Here is a 15,072-nt window from a genome sequence, read left to right as displayed (position 1 = left end):
CTTTTCATGCTGCATTTGGGGGGGAAAAAAAGTGGGCATGTGCAGAAACTGTGAGTACAATTAGCGTCAAGCAGATAAATCCAACTCTAATCCTGTTTACGCTCTACATCAGACAGATGTGCTGAGATTGATTTAGACAAGCTCTTGGCTTATAGTAAATTTTTTTAAAAGTACCATATATTCTGTTTTTGTTAGATCTTTGTTAAATGTTAAGTGCTGCTAGTTTTAGTCTTCCTAACGCCTGTAACCTACTTTGTGCAGGTTTCCTTTCAGCTCTCATGATGACAGGGCAGCCTGGTAGAAGAGATTATCTTTATTCCTTGTAATTAAATTGACTTTTTTTTTTTTTTCCAGAAGATGCAACAATGGGAAGTGGGTAGTGAATTAAATAAATAGCATGATATCTAATAGATGTATACTTAAATCTTTTGCAAGAACAGATGGTACCCAATATCTTTCTAAGTAATGTGAGAGGACAGTTAATGTCCTGAAAAAGCTACCAGTAACCAGCGTGATACAAACAGATTTGATGAAGTTTAAAAAGTGCCTAATCCAATACAAACTTTGTTTTTAAAGTATTTTTTCTTGTTAATACACATTAGAGATATCTTAAAAATATAGCTTGACTTAAATTTTCACCTGAGTTGTTTTATAGAATTTTACTGTATTAGAAATTATCTGATTTTCTGTAAAAATAGAAGATGAAAAACACTGTAGGATATTCCTAAGGCCTTGTATGCAGAGTTCTTTTCAATATCAGTAAAAATTGACTGTCCTGATCCTACTGACTCATTGAGTATTTTCTCAGCAACTGAAAATTTGACAATTATGCTTTTATATGTTTCAGTGTTCCTAGTTTATATACTTCTCTAAGCTGTGTTTGAAAGCATGTTACAGTAAAACAGCTGGAGTCAAATGTTGTTTTTGGAAGTGTGGAGCTGTCTAGTATGAATGCTTTATTTGGTTATCTAAAGTTTTGATGTGCATCTAAGTGACACAAGACTTTGACAAATATGGAGGAAGAGGAAACTCTAACAGCAAATAGAAAATCTGGCTCAAATAGTAGCATGAGAAGACGAGACAGGCCTTACTGACTTATGACTAACTGTCATTTTATGGGAACTCATAGCAGAAATAAGAAAGTGAAATATTTGTATTGGTCTGTGTGAATGTGCTTTGGCTTTGTTGCAGGACAGTTGTCATTATATTTTGTGTGTTCTTGTTTATGAAATTTCCTAAAATGTTGAGTGTGTACTGGAATTTTCATTGGAATTTATGCCTGAAAACACAGGTCTTTCTGGAAAAAGATGAGCAGACCCCTCTTGAAAATGCTATTTTTAAAGTTAAGACAGATACTAAATATGCATATTAAACTATACTTAAACATATGTATAGTTTAAAGTAAGGAATTCAGGATGTTTCTAGGAAGCACTTCATTTAAGGTCTACAAAGGCTATTTACTCCTAGTTGTTTTAGAGGAGCAATGTAAAGTTGGTAAGGGCCAAGAAGTCAGATGAGGTGCTATTTAAGTGTTCAGGTTCCTTTGTGCTATCAGCTCACCCCTTGGACCTGTTGGATGCTGCCCCTGGGGCTCTGATGGAAATGTGGTTGTTATCAGTGGTGCTGACAAATGCTGTATCATAGCTTCTTAGGTAGTGATGCAGACCTTTCCTGCTCAAAGAAAGTCAGACTTGCTGAGGCCTTCAGCTCAGTGTGGTGTACTGAGGAAGGCAGTACCTGAATTTGCAATCTCATGCTGCTCACATCTCCAGGAAGGGTACCATGACAGGGTTTTGCACCTTGCCCTGAGCTTTCTCTCAGTGCACAGCGTTCATCACACACCCTGCCCTGTAGCTTTTCCACTAATAAACCTTTTGAGCTGCTGCAACATTTGGAAAAGGTGTCTGGTTTCTAGCTATTCTTGCCTTGGGCTGCAAGGTGACCTTTCTTTGTTGGTCTATAGCACATTGCATCTGCTGTAATTATGTAGATAGTAAAGGATCCTTTCCTGTCCAGATTTCCATGTCTAACAGGAATTATGATTTCTTTTTCATTCAAACTGTGTACTTGAATTAGGTTGATTTTGAGGTTTGATATGTTTTGTAGCTTAAGGGAGCAGAAAAAGATTGTATTCTTGCTTAATAGATCTCAAAAAGGCATTTGGAACTATTGTCATTGCATGGCAGCATCAGCAGCCAAAGGCCAAAGCCAAAAGACAGCCCCAGAATGAGAGAGCCTTCATTTCATGTTCCAGCCTGAAGCAGCTCTGCTTGGAGCTAAGGGCCTTGAACTGTTGAAAGAGATTGAGACTTTCTTCCACTTGTCTTCTAAATCACATTAATAACTTGAAAATGAGAGACAAGATGGATGATGTGCTTTTGGTTTATTTTCCTGGTTTTGCTGTTTTCAGCTGTTTTCTGATCTTGCTCTGCTTTAAACCCTGAGAATATCAGTTGTATTAATGAGGGGGAAAAAAGCATATATAATTAATAATCTATGTATATATAATCAGCTTGTGTCATAGAACATTTTTGATCTCTGAGAGTTCTGATTCAGGAGAAGAGAATGGAGATTTTGCCCTGTGAATGTAACAACAGCAAGAGGTGGGGAGGAAGGAGATTATAACATTTTTTTAGAGTCTAGTATTTTAGTTAATGCTTTTAAGATCAGAAGACTCTTTGAAGTTATGCTATTCATATAGCAGAATATCTAACCTAAATAATATAGAGTTAGTAAAATACAAGATCAAAATTAGACCAACAATTGATGCAAGCGGTATGCACTAAATTTCAATACAGGCACAGGCAGACTCTTTATCGGGGTCTGTTTTGATAGGGCAAGAAAAAATGGTTTCATACTGAAAGAGGGGATATTTAGATTGAATATAAGAATAAAAGTGTTTTATGCTGCAGGTGATGAGGAACTGGAACAGGTTGCTCAGAGAGGTGGTGAATGCCCCATCTCTGGAAACATTCATGGTCAGACTGTACAGCACTCTGAACATCCTGATCTAGCTATAGATGTAGATGACCTGAAAGTGTCTATTCTGACTCAAATGATTCCATGATTCCATGATTCTGTGAACAGTTGAAGCTAGTGATGAAGCTGTTTTGGTTGTTGTTGTTGCTGTTATTTGGGTTTTTTTTGATTGGTTTTTGTTTTAGATAATTACTCCTAGTCAACTCATAGTAACACTTTTTTTCTTCCCTACAGGTGATTCCAGTACAGCTTTACAGTTGAAAGAGGAGATTATTGAAATGAAGGATGTATTTTCAGTAAAAGTGAAACGTCGCCGTTTTGTAGGACAGAAGAGAGGTGGTACTTTGTTGGGTATCACCATTTTTAAATGCTTGCATAAAGAAGAAAATAAACTAACAGACTGTGCTATCCATTTGAATAACTTCAGTGAAGATCATTGTCATTCATGGTTTAGATGTCTAAAGGAAATTTTGAATGGTAAGCACTTAATCTGGGTTACTATTACTTCAGACTTGTTTCTATCAGTAAAGCATAAGGTTTAATGAAGCTTAGAAAAATTATTTTGTCTGTGGAAATTAATACACAAGCATATGAATGTTGTTGGAAAACATTTACTACTGACATTCTACGAAGTGAAGTGCCTAGATTAGGAAAATGATGATGACTAATGCATTTGTAGAAAAAGATGCTACATTTGCATCTGATGCTATTAGAAGTATTCAAGCACTGCAAACAAGTAGCTGATTGTATTCTGGACTCGTCAGAGACTTCCCAGAGCCTGTTTAAGAGCTCCCACTTGAGATCTGGAAATTACTGGAGGCTAACGGGACAGGCTTTCCTTCATAAATTCACAGGTGGAAGTGCTCTTAAGGCTCTGTAGGACTCTTGTATAATTTGGTACAAAGCGTATTGACATTGGGTAGTGACAAGAGGCAATTCTTTATTTTAGAACTATCTTTCTGGTTTTGAGTGGAATAATAATAGTTTTGGGATGCTTTGTTAACCCCCAGTAGTTGTATTTTTCATGGAAACTGATTTCACGTTAAAGAAATATTCACTCTTTTTTAGAGTGTGTGTGTGTGTGGTGGAAACAACACACACACACACAAAAACCCCTAACACGACAAGCCAAACCCTTTCACTGTAATTTAATACCTGCAGTTTTGGAAAAACACATAGTATAGTGCACTTGTAATTGAAACAAAACAGAAAAACGCAAACCAAACTCTGATTCATTGTCAAAATATTTCTGTTTACTGTCCACAGCAAATGAATTTCTTTATTATGGAAGAAAAACAGTCTATCTAACAATAGGTCGTTGCATCTCCAGCTGAATTGTTAATACTGAGTCAGACGAGAGCATTCAAATCTTACACCTCTGTAATGTTTGTTGTGACACTGCCAGTGCTGAATCATAGTGTGCTTCTATTAAATTTACTTTGTCAAAAACAGACACCAGAGAAAGTAAAATAACATGCTTCAGGTGTGTGTATACTGTTTGCTCACAACATGCTTTGGATTATCCAATCAAAATTCTGTATTAAAACATACCTTACTTTGCTCCTTTTGAAAGGCCTTATCACTAAATATTGAAATCTGAAGAAGTGCCAAGATTCTTGCAGATCTCCAGCTACCCATAAAAGCAAATACATTTGCATAAGAAGCAAATGTCTGTTTTGTTCCCAGATTACCCTCTATCCATCAGGAGCTGTGATACCATATGTTCACAGAAAAAAAAGCAGCAGTATCTCTTGCTCAGGTTGCCTTGACTTCGAGGTGCAGCCTCTGTTTCATAGCTTTGTAATTGGAAGCCACCTGAACCTGAAAAAAGCATTCTGTGCAATGTTGCTGTTTCTGGTTCTTCCTTGAGCTTTGGTCTTTCTCCAGGAGTTAAACCTTGTGCAGATTTTGCTTGATGTTTAATTTGTACATTTTCTTTCTTTTTGCTTCGGGATTAATTAGGACTCAGTGAGTGCGTGTGGAAGGGAAATAACCAAACATAACCCCTGCCACATTTACAGTGTTTAAACTGTGTTGTGAATTCTGTAGTTATAGTAAAAGTAGTTTTCTGTAGTGTCAGATATTGAAGACTGAGTAAGTATTTAAACTGTATTTCTATACAGAAAATTAGCAAATTGACAGCATTTCTATGCTCAGAGTGGCAGAAAAATTACCAGATATTCAAACAATGATGGTATACTAATAATATAATTCAGGAAAAAAAATTATCTTGATTTAAAATACACCAAACATTGTCTGGAAGGCTCCAGCAGGATGCAGTTCTGGACTACAAGTACAAAGCATATAAGTTCTGCTAATTGTTTGGCAATTAAGATTGCAAAAGGTATATTATATCTCTGCTAGAAATAGTGATAAATTTTCATGGTTTTTTGCCACAGCTTGTTTGTTTTTGTAACAGTGCTGAGGACATCTTGGGATGTCTTCACTGATGAACTCAAATTTGCTCTTTTTTGTTTACTTATGGACAGCAGGGCAAAAATAAAATTATATCCTTCCAAAATTACTTTTATTTCTTTTTTTTCAGTGTTTCATGTCAGAAAAACATTTTGATTAACTACTGAATTACATTCTTGGAGGATTTTTACTGCTTTGAGACAGGAGTAAATTAAACGGGGTGGTTGTCAACATAGTGTCTATAAGTTTGAATATGGTTGTCAGTAAATACGGATGTTCATTTGTCACATTTCTCTTCTAAGAACTTCAATTTAAAGTCTGTGTAGTCTCTGATCTTTCATGAAGCCTGACATGCTATAGGTGAGTGCACATACTCTTTTTCAGTGCAGATTCAGTGTCTATTGCATCTTTCTCTGCATGTGTGTAACAGTAACAAGCACGTGCTACCATCTTCTCACTTTTAATGCTGATTTTGTACATAACAGTGCTGTTGTTCCTGTGGGAAATTAAGAGCTTGCTTAATGATATAGCATTCAAAAAAACTATGATCTGTATTTCATATATTTTTTAAACTGATGTGAAATGACTGCTGCCAAATCAAAGTGCACATCTATGACATCTATGGAGTCTAGGCTCCTGGAAAGTCACAAATGGCAGCTTATACCGTTCCTAGTTTGGTCTTACGTCAGACCTGTCGTACACTGACTCTCAGAGATTTCCTCTTTGCATCTTCCTGTACTGGGCTTATGAGTGTGTGTTGCAGGCATGTTGTGTAAGTGGGATTCACTGATTAATTTTGAATCCTCTCCATGTGCAAATACCCAGAGCTACTTAAAGGGTTAAGATGTTCCTGGAAATGGGAGAAAATGGATAATTAGTAATACTCATTTTCCTTTTTTGAATTTTTTCAACTGTGATGAGACTTATTCTCACTAACAGTTAATTTTAAAGAGTTCCTCTTAAAAGATCTGTAAGTTAAAATGAGACAATAAATACTGTTAAAAATAAGAGTTGGAATAACAAAAAATGCATAAAGTGCATTTTATTTTTATGCACTATTCTTTAGCATCTCTCTCATACTGGGATTTGATATAAATGGCTGAAACTTGATTCATGAAGTTTTAATTAAACCATTAATGTTAAACATTAACTTTGCTTAGTTAATATTAACAGTGGTGTCTCCATAGTTACATTAACAAATCTGTTTCATATTATTAATTTTCCTCATGTATAATATTCTTAACTGGTGTATATTTATAAATGCATGTAATAACGACATGATTCCAGGCCCTTAACTTTTGTAACATAAACCCATTTCCATAAAACTAGGAATGGAAAGCAGCACAGATGTATGTCTGAGCATAGCGTCTCTGCTGCCCTCCAAGCCTTTGTTTTCAGAACACCCTGATTGACCTACCACCCTTCATGGTTCACTGATTCACTTGATAGATCAAGTTTAAACTAGTGCATATTAGCACATTTGTTAGTATTGGAGGAACAGTTGGCCTTCCTGCTTTAGGCTGCTGGTTCATTTCAAATGGAGCAGCTACAGAAAACAATAACAGAACACCAGTTAGGACAGCACCAAAAGGCTGACAGACTGAAAGCAGTTGCAGGCTGTAGTAAATAAGATCAGTTCATTCACAATGTTGTTTAGAGAAAATTAAAAGATGATAATTATTTAAAACGTGTTTTTTTTTTTTAAAGGAAATTTCACTATATAATTGTGTTAAAATTTCATCTTTGACTATTATTGGATTTTCTTTTATTAAACCCAGTTGCTTGATTTATAACATGTCTGTTACACACAGGGAATGATAGCTAACAATTTTTGTCCTTATCAGCCATTCATGTATGATCCTGTACCATCTCTCTTCTCAAAAGTCATTTGTGAAATGAAAAAGAAATGAGTGCAGAATTGGTCTATAATGAGGAGCCTTTGGAATATACCTTATTTACTCACGTCCCTTTTGTATAGCATTTCTCTACTCTTCTGGTGATACAGTAAGTTTAGATACCGTTCCATATTCTCAACATGATTTGTATAAGTACCCATTAGCAGGTGTTCAAAGTTTTGGTTTTTTTTTTTCTTTTTAGGGTTTTCTAAGCCATCGACTGTGGTGCATAACAGAAAGCTCATCAGCATATTGTTTATAGGAGAAAAAAGTTTGTTGCCTTACACCTAGATCATCTGTGTGTCTTTTCCTAATATCAGAGAGAGATAGAGCCTAGTAAGCTTTTTCTGCTTTCAAGCTTTATTTGTTGTGAATTTTTGTGTTTCTTGGATAGAAATAAAGCAGGTCAGTGACTTCAAATTAAACACCAGTGATAGTGTCAACAAATGCTTAGAGCTGAAATTGTTTAATATACCATGCAAGTCCACACAAAGCGGGAACCTGTCTCTACTGGGGGGCTGTTTTATTTCATACACATGACATGACATGCCTCCCAAGAACATGCTTCTCTGTGAAGATGCTAAGGCCACTGACTGAAGACATCCAGGGTATTCATCAGGTGCTAAGGATGCATCAGGACTAAACTGCCCTGGTAGATATCCTTCAGTGTCTTTAGGAAATCTTATAAGATTATCTGTCTTGTGTTAGTAAAGGCGTTAATTTTCATCTCTGAATTCCTTGATGTGTTTAAATGAGTCAAAGAATAATCTATAGGAATTTTATAGTCATCATATTTTGGTCTTGTGGAATACTTTCCGCTTGATTCTAAAACTGTATTTATCTATAATTTCTCAGAGGAATTGTTCCTACTCAGTAGAATCAGAAGGAAACATCTTCAGGATGTCCTGAAGATTCTGACAGCGATTTTAAGGTTCATATGAATGTAAAAAATTAACTAATACTCTATATGGGGCTGGAAAATGTGTTCTTTCCCCCACTTTTGGCTCCTTTTGGCACTTAGGACTACTGCTAATGTTCCTCCTGAATGTTAAAAGTGGTGTGCTTATCAGATCTTGTATGTAATCTGATGCTAAATGGAAATTGAGAATTTGAGTTAATTAATTGAACACAGAATTGTTCAAATCATGTATTTCAAGTAATGACAAAAAAAAACAAACAAAAAAACCCCCAAAACAACAACAACAATAAAAAAACAAACAAACAAAAAAACCCACCAAAACCAAAAGCCAGCAGTACTGCATGCCATCACTTGCATTTTATAACAAATCAACTGGATCATGGCAATTGTTGGAATCATATAAAAGATTTGAAAAAATGGTGTTACTGTTTTTTATTGCTTATTGAATATGAACTATTTGCTATTCATAGAAAAAGCACATAGCAGGCAATAAAGTTACTTCTCAATGCTATTTCATTGGTTCAGTGTGCAGGATTGAGTGTTGTTTGCATTGCAGTCTTTTTCAACGTTGTCAGCTCAGAGCTACTTTGAAGACCTAAATATAACAACAACAACAAAGATAATTCCTAGATTTCTGGATGGATCTTACCAGGTTATCTATTTCTTGACATTTCTTCTTCCCTCTCAAGATGCATTGCATTGCCAGAAACAACAGAATCAAATTGTCCTGCTATTTTGTTAGATCTTAATGTCATATGCCTGCTTGCAGTGTTTCACATCGTATTCCAAAAAGAAAATGTTTTGATACTTTGATTTGTTACCTTATCCTATAGTTTCTGCACACTCATTCTGCTCCTGTATCAAGGTTTATCTAAGCTACCACACATAGCTTTTTTTCATTCTTACTCTAAAATGTTTCAACAATTGTGACATGTTTCCACTGTGATTATGTAAAAAAGTAATCGGTAATGTAATTTTGATACAATAGCACGTATTCAGAAGAAACAGAGACTCTTTAATGCTATAATTATTGTATTGAAGTACTGTATTTCTTCGAGTATTAAAAGTTCATTTAAGCTGTTGGAATAGCTGGATGGTGTGTAATGGTAAATGCATTGTGTTTTCTTTTTAGGTTTTCAAAACAGGCCAAAGTCCTTGAAAGTATTTGTTAATCCAAGCAGTCACAAAAGAGAAGCTACTCATATTTATTATGAGAAAGTGTCACCGCTTTTTAAACTTGCTGATATAAAAACTGATGTCACAGGTAAGTTGCATCAGAAGAATAGTTTAATCTTTTTTGAAACTACTGCTTTAAGCTTGTAGGGCAGTTTGAATACTTACTGGTTCTGCCTACAAGTAGTGCATGTGTAATTCTAGTTAATACAATGCAATTTATTTTGTCATCAAAAGTATTTTAGTGTTTCTGTTCTTCATTTAACAGTTTTCCCTCTGTAGTTATCAATACCAATAATATAACTTTCATATTTCTAGGCCAAATGTTGAAAAAAAGAAAACAAGCATTTAATGTCTGATGTTCTTATATGTATCTGTTAATATTTTGTCCTGTGTTCTGATAAACATGACCGTAAATATTACCTATTAACATCTATTGGTTGGACATCATGAAAGAGAGTGCTAATGGGAAGAACACATTATCTCTGGATTCTGACTGAGTTTGGGGATGACTTAGAAGAACAAGTGATTAAGTTCTAGCATGACAATGGCAGTTCTCACTAGGCACAGCTGGCTGTCTGGAGAACAAAAGATAAAAGTTTAAGGTTGATGCTGCCTTCTGCTTGACACTGGACAGTGGGTCTCCAATAACAGGTTTGGATTTCAAGCTCCAAATTCTGCCAGGGTTATGCATTATGTCCTCACATCTTTCACTGAATTTGCCCTTTGGCTGTTCTATTTCATTGACTTCCTGTAAGGAACTGAACAGACTTTAATAAAGGAGTAAAACTGTAATGATCTCAGCACTTCTGCCCCATTCTGTGAAGTAACTGAAACTTCTGCTGCATCAGATTTGGTCCCCCCAGACATCCAAGTTTTCAGAGAAATGGTCTTAGTATTATCCATTGCTAATAATGTTACATTCATAGCATTATAACTTCCTCTAATACACTGCTGTTCTTTAGTTATGCATTTCAAATACACATAAAGTGTAAACTCTTGTGCAAAATGTTTTAATACCAGAAAGTCTTTTTTTCTTGCGTTTGTTGTAATTAGTTTGCAAAATGATTGGTTCCAGCTGAAAGACACTGTTTAACTTGCAGTTGTTGCCTAAACATTTTATGAAATCATGGCTAGTTCAAGTTACAGGCCAAAAAGCACTCAGAACACATCTGATTGAGGTATAGGAATAAAATTAATATAATAAGACAATAATGTGATAAGTGTTTGTATGAGATGGATCTTGCTAATTTATGATCGGTATCGACATGGTTTTTAAGTTATTTAGTCCACATTTTAAAAGAAAATCAATTGAACTGTGAAATAGAATTTTCTTTTACAACTACATAGTGATACGAGGCAACTACGTCATGTTGTTCAATTAGCGATTACTTCATTTTAAGCAATTATTGAAGTAAAATCAACCTCTGGAATTTTTCCCTTCTGCTGGTTGTTGTTTATTTTTACTGTGAAGGTAACCTCATTTGTTCAACTCTGCTGAAGGCAGCATTATCATTCACTTGTATGAAATTACATTTTTGGCTGAAATCCTAAAGTCGAACTAATAAGCCAAATTTGTTTCAAGTTTTATAGATTAATTCACATAATTTAATATAAGCTGTGAATATCTTTCTTTGTGATTTTAAAAGTATTTTTCCTAATTGAATAGAAACAGTTGAAAATTTAATTTTGATTATTTTTATTTAAGTTCTGAAAAAAACCCCACCCTGCTGTTGTTAGGCAGATAAATGTGAAATTGCTTATCCTTTAAAATAAAGCTATTTTGGCAATAACCGAGTGCTAAAGTGCTTATTAGCTGCCTAACGCTCCTCCTACAGGCGAAAGGAGAAAACTGCATTAGTGATTTAAATGCTGGTAAATAATTAGGAGCTAAGTATTAAGGAAAAAGAGGCAAATGAAAGAAGAAAAGAAATGGAAAAAGGGGCTGAGTGAAAATTCTGTTCTCTGGTACCACTTGCTTGAAAAAAAAAAAAAGCCAACCCAAAACTCAGAGGGCAATAATTACATGCTTGAAAGCTTCTGTACAATTTTGATACTGAAGATAGTTTTTACTTTTAGTCTTCATGTCTACACTGATTTAAAGTCTAAAATTTATTGAGGGAAAATGTTAATGTAAGTTTGAGTCTCTGAAGTGATTCACTGTACACAGACAATATAAGACTGAAAGGCTACTTAAAACATCAACAAAGCAGCAACAACAAATTTGGACAATGAAATGCTGAACAAGAGACCTCTTCATCCCATCTCATGTTTTGGTAGTTGGCTCTTGGTGTTGCTGTTCAGTGTTTTTAATTCCTACACAATCAACCATGCCAGGGCTTATTTTTCACTGTCACTTGATACTAGAATGAAGTGTCCATTTGTTTTTGTTTTTAAATTTGGAAGTTGTATGCTGACAGACAGTTTTTAGTGCGTAGTGTAAAGATTTTATCACTTTTTAAAAATTATTTTGTTGTTGTTGTTTGCCTTTAAAAGAATGAGTTGTGCACACTGTGTATAAACAGGAGTATTTTCAACTTTTTTATGCAGCATTTGAGCAGTCTGCAGAAACAGTACACTATAACATGTACTGATACAGAATGATTGTTTTAGACACCAAGACTAATAATTTTAACAGTATTTAGAAACACTGGAGAAAAGCTTTGAACTATGCTAGCACCAGGGACAGACAAGCATAAAAGATTAATGTAATTTTGCATATAATGATGCACATTCTTACACAAAAAATCCATCTGCAAGTGTCATGTCAGTCAGCAACAATCTTTGATGGGTGGGTGCAGCTGGGCTGTCTCTTCTGGCAAAGCTGGCCTGGAAAATGCTAAATGTAGTTATGATGCTTGGTGCCATCTGTAGTATGCCAGTTTATCCTGTCTTCGCTGGCATTTACGGTACAGTGTGGGGCATCAGCAAACACAGAGACATCAATGTAGACTGACAGATTCATTTCCTCCAGAGGCTATGAACTCTGGTGCATACTTGTGCCACCTTCCTCTGTGTGTTATATTCTGTTGTCACTGGTATTTGGCTTGATTTCATATTTCTGTATGTAACTCCTGATATTTTTCATCTAGCAATTTGCATATCCTAACACAAAGGCAATTAAAGGTGATTGATACTGAAATAATTCAGTCTTAACTGAGGGTATGCTCACATTTTCCTGAAGTTTACTAACTGTACCAATGCTACAAGTTCCATTTTGTTGCAACAAACATCTTCTCTAATTCTCTGAATTTAAATGCTCTGAATAGCCATGTACCTGATGCAGGCTGAGTTTTGATGTCTTGCCCTTTTGCTAGTGTAATTGCACAACTTACATCATAATTGTAATGCTTTAATGATCAAAAATATGTTCTGTACTGAATTAATGTATGTTTCTTATGCTAGAGGTGAAAAAAATCAATTTATCCAATCTTCTGAAAATTGAGTAATGTTGTTTTCCACAGTAACTGAATATGAAGGACATGCGCTGTCAGTACTTAAAGAATGTGAACTCCAGGCATTTGATGGGTAAGTCACTTAGGGTCTGTGAACACTAGTAAACCTTGTAGCACTTGTTTTTATTTGTATTCCATCCAGCGTCTGCCAAGTGGTATTTTATGAGTTACTCTGTTTCTGATATATATTCAGACTGAGAAAATCAATTCTCTTTAGATTCTTCATTTTTTATTACTTCCTGTCAACAGGTCTGTATTTTAATTCATGAATAATGACACATAAGCATAAAGCTTCGTTGGGCAAAGTCACTGGAGTGCTTCTATAAGGCTTCATTCTAGAAGCCAGGTAAAAAAGGAAATAGAACAGATAAAGTTGGAAAAAATACTATGATGCAAGGATGTCTGATTTGAACAGATCCCTGTCCTTCCTAAGTGATAATGGCTTGGTTTTAGGGAATATTAATGTTAAGAGTAATTCTTTCCATCCTTTTAGCAGTTCTGGCAGCCACCTAATGTCTGTTTGCTGTTTCCATTCAGTTTAACCCAGTTATTGAGCAGTGTTGCTCATTATTTGGTAGACTCCAGTCTCTCCAGTTTTACTTTTGCTTCCTGTTCAGTTTTGTTCAAGTTAGCTACCATGTTGCTTGGTTGCCTGTTTACAAAGCAGAACAGCACTTCTGTTCCTCAAAGACCCAACATTGCTTTATTCATTGGAGTAAGCAAGCAGTATAGTAAAGTGCAATTTATTACCTTGAATTTCTCTCAAAAAGTGTTATTTTTCCTTACATGTTAAACAGTAAATTAGGTAATTTGGAAATTTTCCACCTACAGTAGGGTTTTAGTCCTGTGCTTTAATTCTTTGTCAGAGCTGGTCTTGACTGTGTTCTATTTCATTTATTTTCCCTTATTTCTCTGGCTCCCATGCTGTTCTGCAACATCACGGGTGCATGTCAAGCATCTTGCATATGACTTCACCTCTTTTTCTATCCACTTCCGTTTTTCTTATCCACACCAGAAATTACCCAAGTTGGCTGTGTGTTTTTTCCCTGTTCTGGGGCTAAGCCATGGTTAAGGAGTGTGTGTATCACAAACACACACTGCCTCTGAGCTGTATTCTCTTGTTTGTTCTGTAAGATAAATGAAAGGTATATGCAAGTATTTCTTCCCTAATCAGGAGCCTATACTGTGGCTTTTATTTAGAGTAGCTAGAGTTAGTCAGACTTTAGGGAACAGATGACTGAGAAACTTGTGTCTGATGATTAGACAGATGTTTTTTTTTCTCTAAGAAGCCACCTTTGTGGTCTTAGTCAAATCTGTTTGCTCAAGGCTTTCCACTCCTTATGCATAACAAGTTCTTGCTGATTAGATTTGAAATCCCTGGTGTCTGATGCCATCTCTGTTTCTGGCCAAAAGGGAAACTGTTGAGGACTAACATGAATTAAAAGAATAAAGTTAGCTATGTTTATTTCTGGTTGATATTTTTTGGATCCTTTGTTTATAATAACAATGCAGACCCCCCAAATCAGAAGAATATGTGTCTGTTTTCAATAGTGCTAATACCTAGAATCTGCATTTAAGTCCCTCCAGGTTTATCACACTCCAAAGATAACTCCCTGGAGACTTTCGAGACCAGGCTGGCCTAGGCTCCAAACAACATGATCTAGTTGTGCATGTTCCTGTTCATCGTATGGGAGCTGGACTAGATGGCCTTTAAAGATCCTTTCCAACTCTAAGGATTCTATGATTCCATCAAACTAATAAAAAATGAAGTTAAAATCTGACTCCTGATTACACATTGCAGGAGAACAGAATCCAAATGTTTCTTTTTTGGTGTGAGCATTTTTTAGTTAGGAGGGAGAAATATTCTTGCCAACTTAGAAATTAAGATGTAGAAAGAAAATAAAGACAGGAAATGAAGAGATTAGATGATTTAATTTAAGCACTTATATCATGAATATATATTTTTAAAAGTGGACCATTTTTATCTGGCTGAGTTTTTGGACATATTTTCACAACTGCAACCATATGGACATATGATAAATCAGTTTAAATAAGCACCTCCTACAGTAAACCTGACTTACCTATATTGTAAACATATGGAGTGTTATATTACTTTTTTTTTTTCCCTTGTAGAATGTGTACCTTAAAAACCTTCAACTTTCAAATATGCTTATTTGAAGAATTGTGTTCATATTTACCTAAAATAAATAAACAAAACAAAAAGTGACAACAACAA

At 35.2% G+C, this 15,072-nt stretch overlaps 1 protein-coding gene across 6 annotated transcripts in view; it reads left to right on the top strand.

The window, feature by feature from the left end:
• The window catches only part of CERKL (CERK like autophagy regulator), a 47,913-nt gene that overhangs the window by 18,653 nt on the left and 14,188 nt on the right, over positions 1–15,072 (top strand). For 4 of the 6 annotated variants that reach the window (XR_014948060.1, XM_085552677.1, XM_015868324.3 and 1 more), the window contains exons 2-4: positions 3,214–3,456; positions 9,341–9,472; positions 12,846–12,909. Coding sequence is in view for 5 of the 6 variants with exons in the window: in XM_015868324.3 (XP_015723810.2) it covers positions 3,214–3,456; positions 9,341–9,472; positions 12,846–12,909 (439 nt within the window). In the remaining variant the exon portion in view is untranslated. Of the gene's footprint in view, positions 1–3,213; positions 3,457–3,488; positions 5,755–7,491; positions 7,626–9,340; positions 9,473–12,845; positions 12,910–15,072 lie in introns of those variants that run through there. The other 2 variants (XM_085552678.1, XM_085552676.1) reach the window with 2 other exon arrangements.

This window comes from Coturnix japonica, chromosome 7, assembly GCF_054131305.1.
Source record: "Coturnix japonica strain WE chromosome 7, WE-NBRP24, whole genome shotgun sequence".
Lineage (NCBI taxonomy): Eukaryota > Metazoa > Chordata > Aves > Galliformes > Phasianidae > Coturnix > Coturnix japonica.
The sequence above is the reverse complement of the archived record's forward strand: the minus strand, read 5'-3'. Positions and strand labels throughout refer to the sequence as shown.